General features: G+C 46.1%; 1 protein-coding gene across 1 annotated transcript; it reads left to right on the forward strand.

The window, feature by feature from the left end:
• The first annotated feature begins 519 nt into the window (after positions 1–519).
• On the forward strand, positions 520–21869 carry Pdia4 (protein disulfide isomerase family A member 4). The gene is made up of 10 exons (XM_055605540.1): positions 520–719; positions 5575–5743; positions 7860–8065; positions 10964–11102; positions 13219–13424; positions 13538–13696; positions 15001–15152; positions 18406–18562; positions 19417–19650; positions 21115–21869. Exons 1-10 carry the CDS (start codon positions 632–634, stop codon positions 21528–21530), a joined length of 1926 nt encoding a protein of 641 aa, XP_055461515.1. The 5' UTR covers positions 520–631; the 3' UTR covers positions 21531–21869.
• Positions 21870–22456: the final 587 nt, after the last annotated feature.

A 22456-nucleotide genomic window follows, 5' to 3' on the forward strand; every position in this document is an offset into this window, starting at 1 on the left:
CAACCTAATATACAGGAAAGAAACTCGAACTTTTACGTGCACTAACAGAGAGAAAAATCAAGAAGCCAAAGAACACGGGCATAGAGGCAGGACCCCTGATCTGTCCTTTTCCCAATAGAGTCGCCCTGTGCGCGTTAGTTTCCAGTCTTGCAGCCCGAGGGCAGGCACACAGGGAAGCGCCCCGACGCGCCCGCCACTGTCCCTCTGAGTTGCTTACACGTGTTCTTCCCGCCTCCCCGGGCAGGGCCGTCTTTGTTCTCCCGGCACTCTTCCCAGGCCTGGGCGCTCCGGGCGAACCGAGTGGCAGCCGGGGATTGGTGGTCGCGGCGCAGCCAATCAGAAGGGGGCACCTCACGCTAGGGCTCGGAGTTTTAAACGCGGAGCCGAGGGCCGCGCCGACGCGGAGGGCTCCGGCAGCGGGGCGGGGCCGGCGTGGGCGGGGCGTCGCCGCTCTCGCCCCGACTCGCGCGGGGATTGGCCGGCCCGCGGCTTCCTTGGCGCTGGCCAATCACCGGGCAGGACTTCCTGGAGGTTTTTTTTTTTTTTTTTTTTGCTGCTCTCGGCGTCGTTCCGGAGGTCGGCGAGGGCTTCGCGGTGGCCGGTGACTGCAGGCCTCGCTCCGCACCCCACCATGAGGCTCCGCAAAGCTTGGCTGTTGGTCCTGCTCTTGGCGCTGACACAGCTGCTGGCCGCGGCGAGCGCCGGAGACGCTGCCGAAGGTGAGCGGGTGGGCGGGTCGGACCTCGCTGGGGCTGTGCCTCGCGTGGGCTGCAGAGCTGGCCGGAGCATGACCGGTGCTTCGCTCTCAGCCCTGGAAATGGGGACCAGGGAGCTGGGAACTTTGCTGGAGTTTCAGTGTAGTGCCGAATCAAGGGGCTCGGGCCTCCTGAATTCCCACCGAGACTAGGACACGGGGGACGTGCAGAGCGCCCGACTTGGCACCGGCCTCTCCACCCTCACTGCTGAGGTTTGCTCCTCTGCCCCGGTGAGTAAAACTTCCTGGAGAATACTCCCGTTGTTTCCAAAACTAGTTTTAGAAACGAGACAGGAGGGCCGCTGGTGGGGCCTGGAAGAGGCCGTCGCAGCCATGGAGCATCTACTTTTAAAACGCAGTCGTGTTTTGGTCTCTTACATTTCATGCAGCGCCTGTTTGCCAGCCACTGTACTGGGTTTTTGAGAGTCGAGGAACGGTGTATGTAGCTCCTAGACGTGCCTGCACCCTTTCTTCAAAATCATCTAGCCGAAGAAGTAAGAACTTTGAAATTAGGAAGTGCTAGTTAAGATCGCTGTTCCTGGAGAGTCGGTCTGATCGGCACCCTTCCCTTCTAACCACCAACTTGTTGCCTACCAAGTTTATTCTAATATAAACAAACTAAGATTAGTGTGTAGGGGAGATGTGAACTTTGTGCTCTTAGGTTGGGTAAGATCCGTGAATGAATGCATTGGTTCATGAGTCTTAGCTTAGGTGGAAAAGAGTAGAGAAATGAAAAGATACTTTTCAAACGGTCAGGTATCTGTTCCGCCTACGAGGGTATCTTGGCATTTTTATTCAGATCGGCTGAGTGCTCATTTCTTTTCTTTGTTTTGTTTTGTTTTTTGAGACAGGATTTCTCTGTGCAGCCCTACCTGTTCTGGAACTCACTCTATAGACCAGGCTGGCTTCCAACTCCTGCCTCTGTCTCCCAAGTGCTGAGCCTGTGCCACCACTGCCCTTCAAGTGCACATTTCTCATAGAGATCCAAAATACATTGAAACAGGAAGAGGGCAGACTTTGCATTTTAAGCAAAATTTTCACGTTTTGTAACAAACTTTTGGGGGAGGCGCATGAAAGTTTGAGATTCAGTGTGCTTTGGAGTATGCTTTCAGAATATAGCAAAACAAGACAAAAAACTCTTGGTAGTGAGACAGTGGTGTGCTTTAGGGTGATGTTTGTTTGAGATAGGGTTTCATTATGTAGTTAGAAGCTCATTATGTAGTCCAGGCTGGCCTTGAACGCAAGAGATCTGCCTGCTGGCTGTGAGTGCTGAGGTTAAAACACCAGGAAGAGTGCATTCTTATAGCTCTGGGTGAGTGGATTTCAAAGGCTGTTTAGACTAACTAGTAGTATATCTTTTGGGTCACCGTTGCAGTCTTTGGGGAGAAGTTTGCTCTTGATGAACCCAAGAATCCCTCTGCTATCTGAGCCAAGGACAGTCCTCTCTAGCTTGGCCTTCAGGTTCTGTAGGTCTGGCGAGGTGCTTCAGTGACCCTAGTATGTGCAAGGAAGGTATTGGACTCAGCACTGCGAGGGGAGAGAGAATGAGTTTCGCGTAATTGGTGCTTGGTCCGCACTAAGAGTCATCTGGAACAATTGAACATTAGTTAACTTTCTTTTTTGTTGTTCACTATTTACTGTTTTGATGTTGGCCTAGTGGTTGTTTGTCCAGCTGATAGCTCCTCCTATCTGGCTGCAGAAGAAGCTGGGACATCCTTACAGTAAGTAACTGCCAATGCCTGGCCTGGCCAGGGTTGCAGTGTTATCATCAGGTTTGTTCAGTGGGAGTAGACAGGGACTGCAGTGACCATGTTAGATTGCTTGCGTTTCAGGAGTGGCCAGTCTTACCCTGTTTGCTAATTAATGTGAATGTGGATGTGAGATGTTTCCTTTGCTTTGTGCGGGGAAAAGATTGCACCCTTTTCAAAAGGTGCTGGCAAGTTTTGGAGGTGGGTCTCCTGGAACTGGAGTTAAAGATAGTTGTGAGCCACCGTGTAATTGCTGGGAACTGAACCCTAGGCCTTCATGTGAGGCCATTCACTTAACCACCATCTCTCCAGCCCTCTGGCATGTTTAATCGGGAGAGTTCTCCTACTAAGTGGTGATGAGAGTCCACTTTGGGCTAAGCATAGGCGAAAAGTTCCTTGGGTTCAAGGCAGCTTGGGTTACATAAAAAAATCTGTCTCAGAAAAAGAGAAAAGTCGTCATTGTTGTTCTCCTCCTTTTAAATTCACTCTGAGGGATAGAGAGAAGGCTCAGTGGTTAGGAGGATACTCTTTCTCCAGAGGACCTGAGTTTGTTTTTCAGCAACTAACATTAGGTAGCTCACAACCACCTGTAACTCTAGCTCCAGGGCAGAGCCTCTGGGAACCTGCCCTCGTGCACATACTTACACATAATTTCAAAAATCAATCTTTCTTAAAAAAATTATTAATTTGTATGTACATTTGACATACATATATATCTATGTGAGGGAATCAGATCCACTGGACCAGACAGTTGTGAGGTGCTGGGAATTGAACCAGGGTCCTCTGGAAGGGCAGCCAATGCTCTCAACCGCTGAGCCATTTCTCCAGCCCCTTTAAAAAAAAAATCCATCTTTAAAAATAAGCACTCAGAATAATCATTCAGAAATAAAACCTCAGCTTAAGGTTTTAAAATTTTAATCTGAGATAACCAAGCACGTATGGTTTTAGGTTTGTTTGTTTGTTTTTCCTCTTTTTAACAAATATTTATTTGTTTTGGTTTTTTGGAGATAGGGTTTTTCTGTTTAGCCTTGGCTGCCCTGGAACTCACTCTGTAGACCAGGCTGTGAACTCAGAGATCTACCTGCCCCTGCCTCCTGAGTACTTCTCCAACCTCCAGAATGCACAGATGAGGTGCCCGCCAGGCATTGTACTGGAATGCATCTTGGGATACAGAGGCTTATTTAGGGCGTGGGAAGTATTCGGTTGTCTTTTAGAAAGACACTGTGATCAGTGGCCACTTGTGTAGCATGTGTGAAGTTCTGGTGTTGGCCAGTAAGTGCTTTCCCTGTTAGGTTGTAGCAGGCAGAACTCATGAAGTAGCAGCAACATTGAGCTTGGTGAACTTCATGTTAAATATTTAGGGTTCCAAAGGATTGGTTGCTGTGATTCAGGAACACCGGTATGTATAGTGTGGACTGTCATTCATAACTGAGATTGGATTCAGCCTAATGTGTGAGGGAATAAGCTCAGACCACCAGCCCTTCTGGAACAGCCCTTCTGGTTACTGCCTGGCTTTAATTAATATCTACGAGGTGTGTGTTATGACTTAGTCCTAGTTCTTTCAGAGGTGCATGCAGTAGACCAGGTACCATTTTCTGAGTACCACACAACAGAGGGTTGTATTTTCTGTGGCATGGATGTGCTCTGCATCTCCCCAGGCCTTAGCATTCTGGAAAGATGTGAGTAGGGAGACAAAACCTTGTTGAGGAAGCTGTCATCTGTTCCTGAGAATGTTGTCCAAAAAACATGTTTTATGCAGCCATGCAGTAAACAGCTACCGTTGTACTGTCAAATGCCAAACTCAGTCAGGAACTCATGCCCTCTCTGCTCTTCCTGCATACCTAAGAACCTTGATTGCTCTCTACTCTTAATTCCTGTTTTGATGGTGCCCAGAAGGAGGAAGCAGTGGGCAAGAGAAGCACAATCCTGCTCAGTTTCTACTCTGAAAGTGGCATTTTAGAGTTGTTTCTCTTACTTCTAACAAAGGAATAATGTAGGCCTAAGTTCCAGAAAAGGGTGTGCAAGGCAGGAAATGGTAATGAAGTGGGGGAAAGTAAGTAAAATGTGACTAGTAGAGAAGAGGTGGAGGTAGGGTTTTATGGTTATCTTGCAGGTTGATAGATTCCGTTAGTAATGATCAAAGCAAACCTGGAGCTTCAGAGTTGTGGAGGAGTGGTGTGATGGACCGTGGGTGAGATACAGAGCTCTCCATGTATCTTCAGTTACGGAGCCAGCATTGGATTACTTGATACATTCCACAAGTCTCAGGGGTCCCAGCATCCTGGGAGCAGGTTTCAGGCCTTGAGTGCCCTCACAGTCCCAAACAGTAGCCAGCAGTGTTCTTGACTGAGCTCCTGAAAAACAATTGGCCCTTTGACACATTCTGGGGTGAGAGGAATGGTGAGCTTGCTGCAGGTAGATCTGTTTGCTGGGGAGAAACAAGTTAATGAGCCTCGGAGTTTCACGCGTTCTTGTAAGCAGTTTGGAAAGAACAAGTTAAAAGTTAACACAATAATGGTCTCTTGCATTCTGGGAGGAAAACTGCTTCCAATAAAGTATAATTTTTGGCATATATTTGAGGCATGTTGGTAAAGTTGGCATTGTCTCAAAGTCTCTTCCTCTTGGAATATTACCCAGCTCTGGCTTTCTAAGAAAACATGCTTTCCTCCTGGACTTCACTGGAAGGATCAGACTAAGGGCTATTTTGAAAGGATATGAAGTAAAAAAGACACAGCTTTTTCCAGAAGTAAAATTTATTTACATACCAGAGAGTGATTCTTGGGTATCTGCATATTTGGGGAGATAGGCAGGTAAAGTGTCACAGGGAAAGGTTTATTGAGGTCCTGAAGAAGAGTGGGACAGTAGGCATGCTGATCCTACATCTGTGTCCTGGGGCAGTTAGACCACCTTACATGGTGTCTGAAGGAGCCATACGGTACAGAGGTGGAACGGGATTTCTAGGGTGAGGCTGTTCAGTCCCCATGACTTGTTTTTAGAGTTTGGGCCTCTGGCAAAGTTGCAAAGGAGAGTCATTCCTTACCAGCCTGTTTATTTTCTGATCGGATGCTTTAGATACAGAAAATGCCATTGAGGATGAAGAGGAGGAGGAGGAGGAAGAAGATGAAGAGGAAGATGACTTGGAAGTTAAGGAAGAAAATGGTGTTTTGGTCTTAAATGATGCAAATTTCGATAACTTTGTGGCTGACAAAGATACAGTGCTCCTGGAGTTCTATGCACCATGGTAAGCACGTTAGTTCTATTTTATTAAGTGTTTGTTTTTGAGGCATCATTATTACTGCTTTTAGTAATAGTGTTACTTTTCTTGATTATTATTATTACTACGTCTTTGCTTATTTTGTTTTGTGTGTGTGCTGTGGCATGTAAGGACAACTGCAGGAATCCTTTCTCCTACCACTGTGGGTCCAGGGGCAGAACTTGGATCTTCAGTCTTGGTGGCAAGTGACTTTTGCCTGCTGTACCATCGCACCAGCTGTAGGACTCCAGCCCTTGACTTGATATCAGAGTGTTGGGAACTGGAGGCTCAGTCCTTCTGTCAGCTGGCATCAGGTGGCCTTTAGCCAGCCCTCACCATAGATGGTAGTCCTAGTTTCTGAAGAGGCTGTCCAAGGCAGCGCCAGGTGCAGGCTGCTGTTTTGTTTGTTCTCTTGTACCGTGCTCTGGGGAAACAAATACTGATTCTTTTCCTGTTTCACCCCTCAAGATTTAGCTCATGGAAACTGCTAAATCCCCCCTACTTTTCTTGTTCTGTTTTGCATTTCTGTTCTTTTATCTTCCTCCTGTGCTCTCTGTTTCATTTCTGAGATGGTAAGGTGGTCTCATGTTTATCAAATATGTGGCATAAAAGCATGTCATTATTTTCCATAGAATAACCAATTTTAGTGCGTCTAAGGTTATATTTGTATTTTATAGATCAGCCTTTTTTTTTTTTTTTTTTTTTTTTTTTTTTAGAAGCACTCCCCCTTTCAGGACAGGGTTTCTCTGTGTAGCCCTGGCTATTGTGGAACTCTGTAGAGCAGGCTGGCCTTGAACTCAGAGATCTGCCTGCCTCTGCCTCCCCAGTGCTGGGGTCACTGGCGCATGCCCTGCTGTAAGAGCTCTTAACACTGTAGGTTGAGGACCCCAAAGAAGTTTTTTCGTGGGTTATATGTATCATTCACTGTACAGAAATTGAAACAAGGGGCTGGAGGGATGGCTTACCAGTTTAGAGCACTGGCTGCTGTCCCGGAGGACCTAGGATCAGTTCCAGCACTCACATGGCAGCTCACAACTGTCTGTAACTCCAGTTCCAGGGGACTTCACACCCTCACACAGACATAAATGTAGGCAAACACCAATGCAAATAAAAAAAAAAAAAATTCAAAGAAAAGCTTTTTAAAAAGTATTTTATTTATTTTTTATTATAGCGTGTATGTGAGAAGGGGTGTGTGTGTTCCATTTTGTGTGTGTCTGTGTGTGTATGGCAGTTGGAACAACTTCACTGAGATCCAGGAATTTAACTTCAGGTCATCAGGCTTGTACCACTAGTTCTTTACCCAGGGAGCCATCTTGACAGCAGGGGGGGTGGTTAAGGTAGGTCATTTTAGCAGTTGTCTTTTGTGGTGCTGGGAATGGAACTCAGGACCTTGAACATGTTAAACAAGTGCTTTACACTGAGCTGTACTTCCAGCATAGTAGTGCATTTTCCTTCTGTAATCTTTGGAGGTGTCTTTATTTTATGTATATGGATGTTTTATCTGCATGTACATCTGCCCACCATAGAAGGCTACAGGGCTTACAGGGCTGCAGTTACAGGTGAATGTGGGCCTTCATGCGGATGCTGGGAAGCCAGCACTCTTAACCTCCAAACCAGCTATCCAGCCCTGTAGTTCATTTTCAGATAACAGTAACCTGTTACATGTTAGCAGACGCTAATGTCTTTAAGTCAGGAAACATCTGGAGTATTCCATTGTGTGTTCAGATTGAGTGTAAAAGACTTCCTATGTGAATAGCTTAACTTCATAGACCATGACCATAAAGAGTCACTGGGCAAAGCTTTGAGACAGATTCCCATATTAATTCATTCCTTAATATCTCAGAGGGATTGAACATGAAGAGCCAGGTGTAAACGGAAACAGTTGGATGGGTTTAGAGTTGGAGGTATTGCCTAAGGCTAAAGCTAGAAGTTGCAGGTCCTGTGGCCTTCCTTATTTGTTGTGTGTGTGCTATCTCTCAACTAAGAGTCTTTCAGTAAAGCCTCCATTTATTTTTATTTTTTTATTTTTATTTTTTTAATGTATGTTGGATTTCAGTCTCCATGGATACAAGGTAATTCTTTTCTCTTTCCTTAAATTTCTCAGGTGTGGACATTGTAAGCAGTTTGCTCCAGAATATGAGAAAATAGCCAGTGCTTTGAAGGATAATGATCCTCCCATTGCTGTCGCTAAGATTGATGCAACCTCAGCATCCATGTTGGCCAGCAGATTTGATGTGAGCGGCTATCCCACCATCAAGATCCTGAAGAAGGGACAGGCTGTTGACTATGATGGCTCCAGGACCCAGGAAGGTGAGCTCAAGACATGAGCTTCTGGGGAATAGGACCTAAGGAAAATCACAGCACACACCCACACAGACACATGTTAAAGGAAACAGTTGTATTCATACAAATACTCGGACACACCAATATAAATGGTTGCCTGCCTTTAGCCAAGGAAAAGCCCCCTTTCATCCTTTAAAAACTTACATCATATGGTGCTAATTTCTCATTTCCAGTGAGGGATACTAGAAAAAAAGTTAAATAGGGTCTAGATTTTTATAACCACTAATTAAACACATGACCTAAACAGGCCCCTTCTGTTTTTTTTTGTTGTTGTTGTTATTTTTGAGACAAGCTCTCTTTAATCCAAGTTGGCATTGAACTTGTGGCAGTCCTTCTTTGTGAGCCTTTGAAACAGTGAGTTTTAAGTATAAGCCACCATGCCTGAGTTAATTTCTGCTGCAAAATGTGGCTCTTGCATGAATGTGCTGTGTGTTTGTGTGATGACTAGGTGATATTTATTTGCCTCAATGTGAACTGTTAGGTAAAGGAATACTCTTTGCACTCTGACCCTACATGATTCTACTTCCTTCCAAGAAAAGGTTTGGTTTAGTAAACTACATCTGTAGTCTTCAAAGATATCTTTAAAAAAATGTTTGTGTATAAAAGAGTAATTTTTCTTGCTGGGCAGTGGTGGCACATGCTTTTAATCCTAGCACTCCAGAGCCAGACAAGTGGATCTCTGGGTACAAGGCCAGCCTAGTTTACAGAGTGAGTTCCAAGACAGCCAGGGCCACACAGAGAAACCCTGTGTTGAAAAACAACAAAAACCAAAAGAATATTTATTCTCATTTTTACACAACTGTTAGGATACCTTATATACTCCTCTGTATTTTTACTTATCAGATATATCTTAGTCATAACAGTACATGGGAATTTAGCCCCCAGACAGGCTGAAAATGGTATGTTTCATTTGTTTAAAACCAAGTAGGGCCTGGGGAGATGGCTCAGTGGTTAAAATGCTTGCCATGCAAGTGTGAGGGCTGGAGTTTGGCTCTTCAGAACTCAGATATCTGACAGTATTCTGAAAGTCTAGTATTTGGGAGGTAGAGAAAGGGGCTCCCTCAAGCAAATTGCCTAGGTTGACTGTAATCTTATACAGAATTATTGAGCTTGGGCTCACCAAGAAACCCTGCCTTAATAAATGAGGTGGAAAGCAATTGAAGATACCCAGCATCGACCTAAGTCCTTAGTGTGCATGTGCACCCACCTCATTAGAAATCACATCCATACATGAAGAGAAAAGAAAGTACCCAGCTTTAATACCGAGCGTTCTGGCCCATTTTGGAACCTTTAGAGCTGCCTGTGCTAGAGTATTCTCCTCATCCCCCTCTAAGTGAGTTTTAATAAATGGGTATTCCCTGGCAAACTGGCTCAAGGTATGGGTGTGGGTAGGAGCAGGTAGTTCACAAACTGAACCTGTAGATCATGCAACCTTCAGCTTGAAGACTGCTCTTTGGCAGCAGCGTTCTCCTTGGCTTTTTGTGATATCTCTAGTAAAGAGGAAAGTTTACAGCTCCTTGCCCTAAGAATCATCTATCTATCTGTCTGTCTGTCTATCTATTCTTGCACTGGAGATCAAACACAGGACAGCTTATATGATAAGCAAACATTCTACTACTTGGGCTACCTCCTGAGCTTTGGCCTAGTTCGTGTGTGTGTGTGTGTGTGTTTGTGTGTTTGAACAGGGTCTCATTGTGTAGCCCTAACTGTCCTGGAACTCACTTTGTAGACGACCAGGTTGGCCTCAAACTCAAGAGCCCCTCAGGCCTGTGCCTCCTGAGTGCTGGGATTAAAGGTGTGTGCCTCTAGCCTGGCTATCCTCTTTATATTAAGAATGTATTATTCACTCCAGTTATTGGCTCCAATTCTTAGAAATGAGATCACAAGTAACTGTTACATTTTTTTATCGGCATGTGTAGAGATTATGGGCATGCCGTAGTGTCTATATAGAGACCAAGGACAACTTGCAGGTGTTGACTTTCTCCTGCCATGTGGGTCCTGAGGATTGATTTCAGGCTTGGTGGCAAGTGCCTCATCCACTGAACCATCCTGTCAAGTTCCCAGGCACATTTCCTGCAGCCTGAGCAGTAGGAGTGTCTGCTCCTCTTTTGAATTTTTCTAGATTTTTGTCCACATTTCATGATGCCTGTGATACCGGTGTTAGATGTACATAGAACACATACATAGTTTATACATATTGCCCGAATGTTGCAAGATTGATTAATAGGCGTCTGTCATAGTTACTGTTCTGTTGCTGTGAAGAGATAGCATGACCATGGCAACTCTTAGAGTTTCAGAGGTTTAGTCCATTATCATCGTGGCAGGGAGCGTGGTGTGAGACAGCAAACGCTGGAGCGGTTCCTGAGAACTACATCCTGTTCCACAGGCAGAGAGAGAGACTGGCCTGGTTTGGGCTTTTGAAACCTGAAAGCCCGTCCAGGTGGCAGCACCTCATCCAAGAAGGCCACACCTCCTAATCTTTCTCAGTTACACTAACTGGAGACCAACCATTCAAACATGGGAACCTACTGGGGCTCTTTTCATTCAGACAACTACATTGTTCTTGATGAAAGCCAGCTGGAAACGACCACTGAGGGTCCTGCCGCTGGTTTAGTCTGGAATAGGGGAAATCACTCACTAAAGTAGATTGCATACCACCCAGAAAAGGATGCAGTCACTGATGACAGCAGAAACGGTGCCTTGGAAGTGAGTCCTTCTATCTGACCGTCCTTCCACATTGTGAGGGTGTACTGAACATGTTCTCTCCCTTCTTGGACCCTGCCATTCTCTTCGCCGTTCTCCACCAGCTTGTGGGCTGTGGCCACACATTCAGTCTCATGTATTTCTGTTGCTTCTGTTTTTTAGAAATTGTTGCCAAAGTCAGAGAAGTTTCCCAGCCCGACTGGACACCTCCACCTGAAGTCACTCTTACCTTGACTAAAGATAACTTTGACGATGTTGTGAATGATGCAGACATCATCTTGGTGGAGTTCTATGCCCCATGGTATGTTGACAGTCAGGTTCATATTTAGGTAGTGAGTTTTCAGCACCCTGCTAAGCATTGGTGAAGGGTTGCAGTACACAGCCAGCACAAGTTAATGCAGAGCAAGGCTGAGTCAGTAGTCTGGAAGCGAGATGTTACAGGGGAAATCGGGAGAGGAGTGCATATGGAAGAAAGGAAGTTCTCATTTTAAACTTCGTTAGTGTGTGTGTACAAGTGCCTGTGTCACAGGATGTGTGTGGAGGTGAGAGAACAGCTTTGTGGAATAAATGTTCTTCATTTTTGTTCTGGGAAATTGAACTCAAGTTGTCAACCTTGCATAATAAGCACTTTTACCTGTTGAGCCATCTTGCCTGATTTTGTTTTTTATTTTGTTTGTTTTTAAGATAGCCTTACTATGAAGCCCAGGTTAGCCTACAAACTCGGAGCAGTCCTCCTGCCTCAACCTCCTGAGTCCTGGAACTCAGGCATGTGTTAACCACACCTATATGAGAAAAGACTTGTAGGGGAGATGAATATAACTCGGGGAGCCCCTGGGTTCCCCAGAAAATGGTCTGTGGCACTGTCTTGGTAAATTCTTCATCCTTCAGAGAGGAGCTCTGACTTTTGTGCAGGCTTAACATTTGTCAGGATGGGGTCACATAGACTGGGATAGAAACTAAACTATGAATCATGGATGTGAGCACCAGGTATTAAAAGAGTGGTGGCTCATACCTTTAATCCCAGGACTCAAGAGGTAGAGGCGGGTGGATCTCTGTGAGTTGGAGGACAGCCTGGTCTACAGAGTGAGTTCAAGGAAAGAGCACCCTCAAATGCCTGCGTGGGTGAGGCCCCAGAATGTGAGCAAGGAAAAGAAGCTCAATGGGCCTAGAATCAGCAGGCCGAGGTGTGGCTGGTACACAGCAGAGTTGTGCCTGCAAGGGTCTGGGATACTCTGGCCTAGGCGGTGCCCGTTTGAACCCAGTCTTGTGGCTCTCTGGATTCTGTAGCAAAAATCACTGTATTGACAATACAAAGGGGTAATAAAAAGGAAAACGAACTGGGGAGAAGAGATAAGAGTCCATATGATGCCAGAGGAGAGGCATGGTGGCAACAGTAGAAAGCCGAGTGCCCCAAGCATGAAGCAGAGAAAACAGACTAGAAAATGGTGGGAATTTCTCCCTCTGAAAACCCACCTCCAAGCCGGGTTGGTGGTACACGTCTGTTATCCCAGCACTTAGGAGGCAGGGACCGGCGGATCTCTGAGTTCCGGGCCAGTCTGGTCTGCAAAGTGAGCCCAGGACAGCGAGGGCTACACAGAGAAACCTTCAAAAACCAAAGAAAGCTTACTTCCAGTGAAAATCTTTCTTCAACAAGGTCATAGCTCCTAAACTTCCCCAAAGAGTACCACAAAGCAGGGACCAAACATTCAAATGGGGACAGGAGACATTGAAACCTCTATTTTACTTAAGTTTTGTTGGTGGTATGTGTGCTACCAAAGGTTAACCTGGGTGCCAATCAGCTGGGCATGTGCTCTTCTGCTACTTGGGTCCCTAGACAGCCTGTGTTAACAGTCATAATAGTTGTAATTATAAGTGTCCCTGGCTCTTGCTCATCTCCTGCTCTGGTTGGTTTGTAGGCTAAGAATTTGACACTCAAATTATCTGTGCCTTTGTTCACATTGTTGCCTCTCAGCCCTCTCATCCAGCTAACCTGTTGCCTTGTCTACACTTGACGTTAGATAAAGGCCAAAAAAAAGCAATAGCTGTCACCTTGTCAGTGAAGCCATTCCTGATTTATATTGTTGACAGCCTCCAGTTCCCAGCCATGAAAATCCTCCTCTTCTTAGGACATTGGCTGTCTTGGCTTTGTCCTTGTTTTACCTTATACCACAGTTTGTTGTGCACCTGTCTCTACACACATGGGCCTTTAGCATGTGAATGCCATGGCAGAAATCTCATGTTATAAAAACTTAGCATGTGCTGTAGGGCCTCTCGGCATTCTCACCTAGGAGACGTTTCAAGATTTGGTGGATATAATGGAGTTGCTTGGGGTCATGGGGTTGGTCTCTACCTCATTTAGCTAGTAAATGAATCCATGCTAGGAAAAGTTCCTGATGGAATTGACTTCCTTTTGGCAGGTGTGGACACTGCAAGAAACTTGCCCCTGAATATGAGAAGGCTGCCAAAGAGCTCAGCAAGCGCTCTCCCCCAATTCCCTTAGCCAAAGTTGATGCCACCGAACAGACAGACCTGGCCAAGAGGTTTGGCGTCTCTGGCTACCCCACTTTGAAAATTTTCCGCAAAGGAAGACCTTTTGACTACAATGGCCCACGAGAGAAATATGGTATGGCTGCTACCTTCCTCATGGTGTGGAAAGGGAACATCCTTTATACAGCTGGTAGCTAGAGGATGTGGTCAGCTGCAAGGACCTTCCTCAGACATGTGCTCTGCTCCTAGGAATTGTTGACTACATGATTGAGCAATCTGGGCCTCCCTCAAAGGAGATTCTGACCCTGAAGCAGGTCCAAGAGTTCCTGAAGGATGGAGATGATGTAGTCATCATTGGCATCTTTCAGGGAGACAGTGACTCAGCCTACTTGCAGTATCAGGAGGCTGGTAAGTACTGACAAAACAACATGCCCTGCCACACTCTTGAGGCCTCTGGGAAGTAGGCTGGTTTGCACAAACTAGCATAGTGATTGTGTACTCGTCTAACACTTGAGGTCCTGACCTCATTCAAACTGTAGCACCATAAAAAGAGCAAGTGCTTCTGCATGAGACTGTGTCAGTGTAGCCATTGGCTTGATTGAAGAACCAAGCTAGTACCTGTGGGAACAAGCTTTCCAGTCTTGAGCTGGGGCTGTGGGTCAGGTCCCTGTGGCTGTCATAGTTGAAGGGCTGTATAATCACAAGTTAAATGCGTAAGGCCAGCTGCTCTTTCTCCCATACCACACGATCACATTAATTCAGGTTGTTTGCCTTCCTCTGCTCCTGAGTCCCTCTGTAAGAAAGAACAGCTCTGACCTTACAACACCTGTGACTTAGGCCTGGATTCAAGTCCTGGCTCTTGCTTGTTACTAAAACTGTGGGCAGAGACTGACTCCTTCAGCCCAGTGTTGTAAGTTTTTAGGATCCCCCTTACCACCTTTTCCTCAATTCCCCCTTCATACAACACAAGCGTTGTCTGCGTCATTATTACGTTCACTTCCAACCTGTCATGTGCCACCTCTCTGTGGGTCAGCAACAGTTGTGCGTACTTCCAATTCAGACTGGTGATTGGTTTGTTTAGGAACAGGATCTCTCTGTAGCCTGGCTGTCTTGGAACTCACTATGTAGACCAGGCTGGCCTTGAACTCATAGAGATCCACCTGCTTCTGCCTCCCAGGTGCTGTGTTTAAAGGCTTGCACCACTATGCCCAGCTCAGTCAGGTGTTTTTTCAAAACTTCAGTTCAATTCATATGTGTCTTCATTGGTTAGTTAGCTATCATCTGCTCTTGACTAATCAAGAAGAAACTTACCTAGTCTCGAGTTCAGCCCCGCTAGGTCTTTGCCTGCTGCAGAATTCATGGATTCTCAGGGTAAGAGCTTGAAGTCTCTTTGAAGGGCGCTAGGTGTGAAACAGTGTAAGGTCGCAGGAATATGAGTACTCCAAACAAACAGCTCTAAATTTCTGTGAATGTGTTTTTGTTGTTGTTGTTTTTATTTCTAACAAATTCTAAGATGGAAGACTTAGATATTATATCTGTGCTGAGCTTTAAAACCAGCTTCCTTTGTGTGCCTAAGTTCTACATAATGCCGTTCAGAATTTAAAGTGGTAATCATTTTCTTCAGGCCCCTGCTTGGCCAATAGTGTGATAAGCCTGTTATTTAATCAAAGCCTGTTATTTAATCAATTTACTATATCTTGTTAATTTGTCAGCTAACAACCTGAGAGAAGATTACAAGTTTCACCACACTTTCAGCACTGAAATAGCTAAGTTCCTGAAAGTCTCCCTGGGGAAGCTGGTGCTGATGCAGCCTGAGAAGTTCCAGTCCAAGTACGAGCCCAGGAGCCATGTGATGGATGTCCAGGTGAGCATTCTTCAGGGGTGTGGAGCAGCCCATGCTGTGTGAGCTCCTGGGCACTCTACATGCACCAGCATCTGGACTTTGTGGAGTGTTCGCTCTGCCCACAGGCTGTGGCACACCTGTCTTAGTCGCTGTTCTGTTGCTGTGAAGAGACACCATGACCAAGGCAACACTTAGAAAGGAAAGCATTTGACTGGGGCTTGCTTATGGTTTCAGAGGTTTGGTCCATTATCATTGTGGTAGGGAGCATAGTGGGAGACAGCAAGTGTCAGAGCAGTTGCTGAGAGGCACATTCCTGACCCATAGGCAGAGAGAGGCACACTGGGTCTTTCGAAGCCTCAAACCCAGTGACACACCTCATCCAACAAGGCCAAACCTCCTCATTCTTCTAATTCAGTGGAATAGTTCCACTCCCTTATATTCAACCTGCCTTTCCCGGCTTTTTCTTTTCACCACACAGGTAACCTTCAGGGCACAGGATGGGAGTGTACTCAGTGGGTAGCTGTGTTGTATTTTTCCTTGATGTTGCTGGTCCCATTGTGCTCTGGGTTTTATGAGACCCAGAGAAGGAATTGGGGAAAAGGGACGCTGTCAATACCAAGGAAATAGCCATGAACATCCTGTCTTGCTCAGTGTTCTATTGCTGTGAAAACCAAGGCAGGTCTTACGAAGGAAAGCTCTAAATTGGGGCTGACATATTTTCAGAGGTATAGTCCATTTTCATCATGGCAGGAAGCATGGCAACATGCAGGCCGACATGGTGCTGGAGGAGAAGCTGAGAGTTCTACAGCAGGAAGAGAGAGACACTGGGCCTGGCTTGAGCTTTTGAAGCCCCAGTGATACACTTCATTTAACAAGGCCAGAAAACCTAATATTACCCTCTCAAGTTAGTGCCATTCAAATACGTGAGCCTATGGGGACTGTTCTTACTCATCCACCGCACATCCCCAGAAAGAGCACAGCGCCTTGTGTATTTGCCCTCACCTCTCCCTTCTCTTTCTCTCATGGTCTGCATACCCATTGGTGTCTTTACCATGCAAGGCCCAGGACCCTCTTCTTCCTGGACTCAGATGCTGCCACCACCTCTTCAGATCTTCTTGCTTTCATCTTTAGTCATGTACCTGTGACGAAAGAGGGATCCTATTTGGGGCTGTGAACCCCCACGGTCACACACAGCTCTCACAGATGTGTGTGCTCCTAGGAAAGGGTCCAGTGTTGTAGGTTATTTAGTATTTACTATTGATATATCTTTTAGTTAACTGTATAACCAAATCACACAGACTAGGATTTATTTAATTAACCTAGAGCACAATGCTGGCCAATAGTTACTCTATCCTCAACCTTCAGGTCCCCATAGTTTCCTACCATTCAGATTTCACCCATTATCTTGCTTTTAGTCATATCTTAAGTCCGGTTCATTTTGCCACATGGTTCCAAGACCTCGCCTGTCGTTTCTCCTCCTCTCCTCTCCTCTCGATTCTCCTGCTTCCTTCCTCTTCTTCCCACTCCAGACCCAGATGTCCCACCCTATCCCCTCCATTGCTCAACATTGTGGCTGGCTGTTTTAAGTGACAATACAGAGAACAAATGGTGGCATGTTTGCACAAACTTGACACAGGTGATGCTTATTATAAGCATCACAATGCGGTGTCAAAATGAGCATTTGAACAAGGGTAAATTGTATACATTCCAAAAGAACATTACACCAACAGGCCAGATTGTTAAGTTTTTAACTGTTTTTTGAGATGAAGTTAAAATTTATTTGAAAGGTTTTATTTTAGTGTAGACTTAAGTGCAGGTGTTGAGGGAGACCTAGGGAAGAAGAGTAGTCTACACCCAGGAGCTTGTTAGGAGTCCCCTGGCAGGTACAGTACTTTTGTTTTTCCTCTCCCCTTCTTGAAAGAGGGTCTCACTGTGTTTCTCTAGCTGTTCACTGGAACTCACTATGGAGAACAGGCAGGCTGCTCACAAAGATCCCCCTGTCTCTGCCTCTGCAGTGCTGGGACTGAAGGCCACTACTCCCAGCAAGCCGGCCCATTCTTGAAGACATCCTTATCCCAGAGAAGTAACAAGGTTAAGGTCCTGGTAGTATAGTCTGCAGCCCATCATTGCCACTCTGCTCTTGAGTTTGCTCTCTGAGTGACCCTTGTCTCTGGCGCTGGTGATGTGATTTAACATTTGGTGTGGTCCTTTGCAACCTGGACCTAAGGCTATGCCTGCATGCAGGCTCCAGGGACCTTTGCTTGCTTTTTGTGGCATGTTCAGCACACCCATTGACACCAGAACAGACCCTCTTAGCATCTTGCCCTCTGCACTGCTGCTTCAGCTCTGTGTGCCTTCTGCTTTTTGACTCCCTATCTACACAGGAACCCTGGGCTCACTGTGTTTTCTCTATGCTGTATGACAAGTAGAGGCCTGGGCAAGCAGCTTAGTAAGTTTGTGCAGGTTTCTTCGGCTATGATGTAGAGATGGCTATAACTACCCTTGGTACTTGTGAGGCAGTATCTGTAAAGTGCTTAATTTGAGTCCTAAGTATGAGCCCTAGGGACCTCCATCCTCCAAGATCTGTCTTCTGTGTCACCTTAGTACCTGGCACTCTGACACATATCATAGGAGCCATGTAAACATGGTGGGTTCACTCACACTGAAACATCTCCCCTGAAGAAGCTTGTGGGCCAGCATTAAAGGGCTACATTGTTGAGCCTAGGTACTACTGCCATTTGTAGCCCTCAGAACACAGCCTCTAGAGAAAAGAGCTGGTCTCAGTGCTTGAGCAGCTCATCAACCGTGCAGCTTTGTCTGACTCTGAATTCTAATTTGAGGCTACACTGCTTTCTAGTACAATCTGAAGATTAAAAGGGTGATTACTTGTAGCCAACTGCAAAACTTGGCCTGGCCACTCACTAGCTAAAGTTTTATCTCACCTTGTCATCTATAAAATGGACTTCAGGGCTCTGTGAGCTCTGTTAACTGAATATGGAAAGACCTGCCTGGTTCAGTCCATGTGTAGTTACTCTTTAAGGCCCTTGAGCTCCGTCTCATTGGTCTTTTGAGTTCAAGTCAGAAGAAAGGGTCTGTTAATGTTGATTGTCAGGAGCTGTGAGGGTGTGATTGATTGAATGGGGTAATTGAACAACTTCACTGTCCTTCTGAACCCTTCAAAACAAACAACTGCGCTTGACAGTGACTCTGAAGGCATATTAGCTAAAGTTCCTCTCTCTCGTGCTTGCTCTCACCTCTGCCGTCTTTGAAACAGAGCTCCACAGAGGCATCAGCCATTAAGGACTATGTGGTGAAACATGCCTTGCCTCTGGTCGGCCATCGAAAGACGTCTAATGACGCCAAGCGGTACACCAAGCGCCCCCTGGTGGTTGTGTACTACAGTGTGGACTTCAGCTTCGATTATAGAGCTGGTGAGAGACCCTGCCAAGGCCCTTAGGGGAGGGGGCTACCACTGTTTAGAAATCTTGCTCTACAACTCTTACAGTTAGGAGTGTGCAGCCAGGTGAGGTGGCACACACCCGTAATCTCGGGACTCAAGGAGCAGAGGCAGGCAGATCTCTGAGTTCAAGGCCAGCCTGGTCTACTAAACGAGTCCAGGACAGCCAAGGCTACACAGAGAAACCCTGGCTTGGATGGATGGCTAAATAAAGTTAGTGGTGTGGGCATATTTTACTTATAGCATAGGATTTGAGTTCTGAGCCTTAGAATACCCTTTTTCCTTCCTGTTTTAGCAAAAGGAGCGTTAAGAGTCAAAGGTAGGGTTAGAGAGTTGATTCAGCAGGTAAAAACATTCAGTGCCAAGCCTGAGGACCTGAGTTCAATCCCCGGGACCAGCGTGGTAGACAGAGAACAGTTCTCCAGATGTTTCTCTGACCTCCACACACATACTCTGACTGCAGTGCATATTCACACATGTCCACAAAGTAAATACTGTAGTAAAAATTAAACAAGAAGAAAATAGATGTTCAAAGGAAAAGGTTGCGCTTAGTCCATCCTTAGAGGTGATACAGCACATCTGCTGCTGAACCAGTTCTGCTTAGACAGTGCTGTGTCGCCAGTACACAATTATGCGGGGCCTTAGTTGAGTTTCTACCCTTGGGCCACACAGTGTGGCTCTACCAGAAATCCTCTTCTGTACAGTTGAGGCACATCTAGGGCCTGTGCCTTGTCAGAGAACATCAGTGCCAGAATCTTAAATCTCACAGTTCGGGGCAGGACAGTTGCTCTGCTCAGCTACTTAGTCCACGGCCTGTGTTGATTTCAGCCACTCAGTTTTGGCGTAACAAAGTCCTAGAGGTTGCCAAGGACTTTCCTGAGTACACCTTTGCCATTGCTGATGAGGAAGACTACGCTACAGAGGTGAAGGACCTGGGGCTCAGTGAGAGTGGAGAGGATGTCAATGCAGCTATCCTAGATGAGAGCGGTAAGAAGTTTGCCATGGAGCCGGAGGAGTTTGATTCAGACGCTCTCCGGGAGTTTGTCACCGCTTTTAAAAAAGGTCAGTTTCCCTTTGGGCAGGACATGGAGCCTGTGGGGGCCAAAAGAATACCTGGTGCCCTGTAATATGCCGGGTCTGTGGGTGAGGGTCAGTACGTGCTGTGAAGGTGGGGGGGAGGGAGGGAGGCAAATCCCAGGCATGTACACGTGGCCGTGCATGCCTGTAACCCCAGCACTGGAGACACTGGAGATTCCAGTACTCCAAGTCAGTAAAGGACTCTGTCTCAAAAATGAATGGATGAGTGACTGAGTGAAAATAAAAAAAGAATAAGGTAGCAAATGATAACGACACCTGATGTCCTCCCCGTAGGGCCTTTACTATTTCCCTCCACTCTCCTAAGCCTTCTTCAACTCATTCTCTTAGTTACCTGGGGAAGGGCTAGGTATACTCCCCCAAAACTGAGGCATCGAGACTTAACTTAAATAACTTAAATGTTATTTTGGAACATTTGGGAGGTTTCATTTTGTTTTCCCATTTTGGCAAGTCTTCTGTTTACTTTGAAAGCAAAAGCCAGATGAGGGCTCTTTCAGTAACATCAGCCTTAAGAAACTAGTTTGATAGCCAGGCATGGTGGTGTACATGCCTTTAATCCCAACACACAGGGAGGCAGAGGCAGGGGAATCACTGTGAGTTCAAGGCCAGCCTGGTCTACAAAGCAAGTCCAGGACAGCCAAGACTACGCAGAGAAACCCTGTCTCAAAAAAAAAAAAAGGGGGGGGAGGGGAACTATAGTTCATGTTAGGGATTCCAGGGCCATCTCCAGATGCATTCCAGCCACACAGAGTCTGGGTACAGCTAAAGCGTCGCTGACTTAAAAGCGTGACTTGGAGCCTCTCTGATGCCAGCCACTTGGCTGACTTGGGTTTTTTCACTCTCCTGTATCTCAAGGGCAGGAAGATGGAGGCAGGGTCTCGGGTCTTCGCTCACTCTGTCACGAGTGCGACTCTTGCCTCAGCCTCAGAGTGCTGGTGTCACTATTTGTCGCTGTGCTCCGGCTCCTTTCCATTTGTTTGGTTTGATTGGTCAGTCAGGTTTGCTCGGGAACTTCTTCAGAGCTCCTCCCACAGGCTTTTGAATAAGGGAACACTTAATGTGAAATTCCAAACCTCTCACTGATCTTAGCGTAGCAAAGCACCTAGTTATCAGTGCCGGCCATTTGGTAGCATACCACAGCCCTTACCATTTTGGGTACTCAGTTTTGGCATCCCAGTCGATGCTGCCACAGTCCTAGTGCTCTCAAAGGCTCTCCTGCTCGGTCAGCGTCTGTTAGACTGGACTTTCCAGGGACGGGGAGAGTTTTTATCATAGCATGGCCTGTTGTTGGGGAAGGTTTTAAAGGGACCACGGCCCCACCTGAGAGTGGGGCTAATGACTTCTGGCAGCCACTTTCTGAGGTTGCCTCAGTGCGTGGGTCAGGATCCGTGGCCTTTAAATACTGACTCCTCCTCTTTCTATATTTGGCAGGAAAACTAAAGCCAGTCATCAAATCACAGCCAGTGCCCAAGAACAACAAGGGACCAGTCAAGGTGGTGGTGGGAAAGACCTTTGATGCCATAGTGATGGACCCCAAAAAGGACGTCCTCATTGAATTCTATGCACCCTGGTGTGGGCACTGCAAGCAGCTGGAGCCTATTTACACTAACCTAGGCAAGAAGTATAAGGGCCAGAAGGACTTGGTTATCGCCAAGATGGATGCTACTGCCAATGACATCACCAATGACCAATATAAGGTGGAGGGCTTCCCCACCATCTATTTTGCCCCCAGTGGGGACAAAAAGAACCCAATTAAATTTGAGGGTGGAGACAGAGATCTGGAGCATTTGAGCAAGTTTATAGATGAGCATGCCACAAAGAAGAGCAGGACCAAGGAAGAGCTTTAAAGACCTGGTGGTCTGCAGAAGAAAGGCTGCCAGACACTGAGGTGAACAGCGCTGGCCCCAAGCAAGTGAACCATCAATGAAATGGCAGTATCTTGACTTTTTTTTAAATACTTTGTTATGCCACCTCATGCTCTGCATACTGAATAACCATGAATGACTTGATAGTTTAGACCAGAATTTTATGGAGGATATATCTATTTTTATCATTTTGGGTCTGGTTTTTTTGTTTTTGTTTTTTTAACCTTTTACTTTAGTATTTCTTCAAACAAATAAGTTTTGGATCATCTGTGTGAGAATTTTTTTTTTTTTTTAATTTAAAGTTTAAAAGTCTTTGCTAAATCATGTTGAGTTTGCCTTTTATTTTCTTGTTCAAACAAGTAGTAGCTTAAAAATAGGTAACCATTGGTGTGTCTGTTTTTTATTTCTTCCTACTAATGATACCAAGTGAAGGCACTGTCCTGACCCCTGGCCAGGGTGGCATTTCAGCCTGACCTTAGAGCTATGTCCCTGTCCACGCTGGATGAACATAGGCACTCCAGCACCTGATACACCAGGATAGTGGATTGTCATGGGGTGTGTCCATTACTGGTTCTTCAGACCAGCCGACTACTAAAATAAAATGACCTCAAGTACAGACTTAGGAACCTTAGTACAGCAGAAGAGTTTTGGTAGGCTGCTAGTAGTGGGGAGAAATAGTAATAACCTCAGTCACTGCCAGGAAGCTGGGCACGGTAGTGTTCACCTTTAATCCCAGCACTCAGGAAGAGGCAGACAAATCTCTGAGCTCAAGGCCAGCCTGGGCTACTGAGTGAGTTCCAGGACAGTGAGGGCTACACAGAAACAGTGGCCCTGCTAAAAGTCTGCTACAACAAAGTAAAATATAAGACGAAGCAAAAACTATCATATGGAGGTTGGACATGGCAGCC

This window comes from Psammomys obesus, unplaced genomic scaffold (assembly GCF_907164565.1).
Source record: "Psammomys obesus unplaced genomic scaffold, mPsaObe1.curated_primary_1811, whole genome shotgun sequence".
Taxonomy (NCBI): domain Eukaryota; kingdom Metazoa; phylum Chordata; class Mammalia; order Rodentia; family Muridae; genus Psammomys; species Psammomys obesus.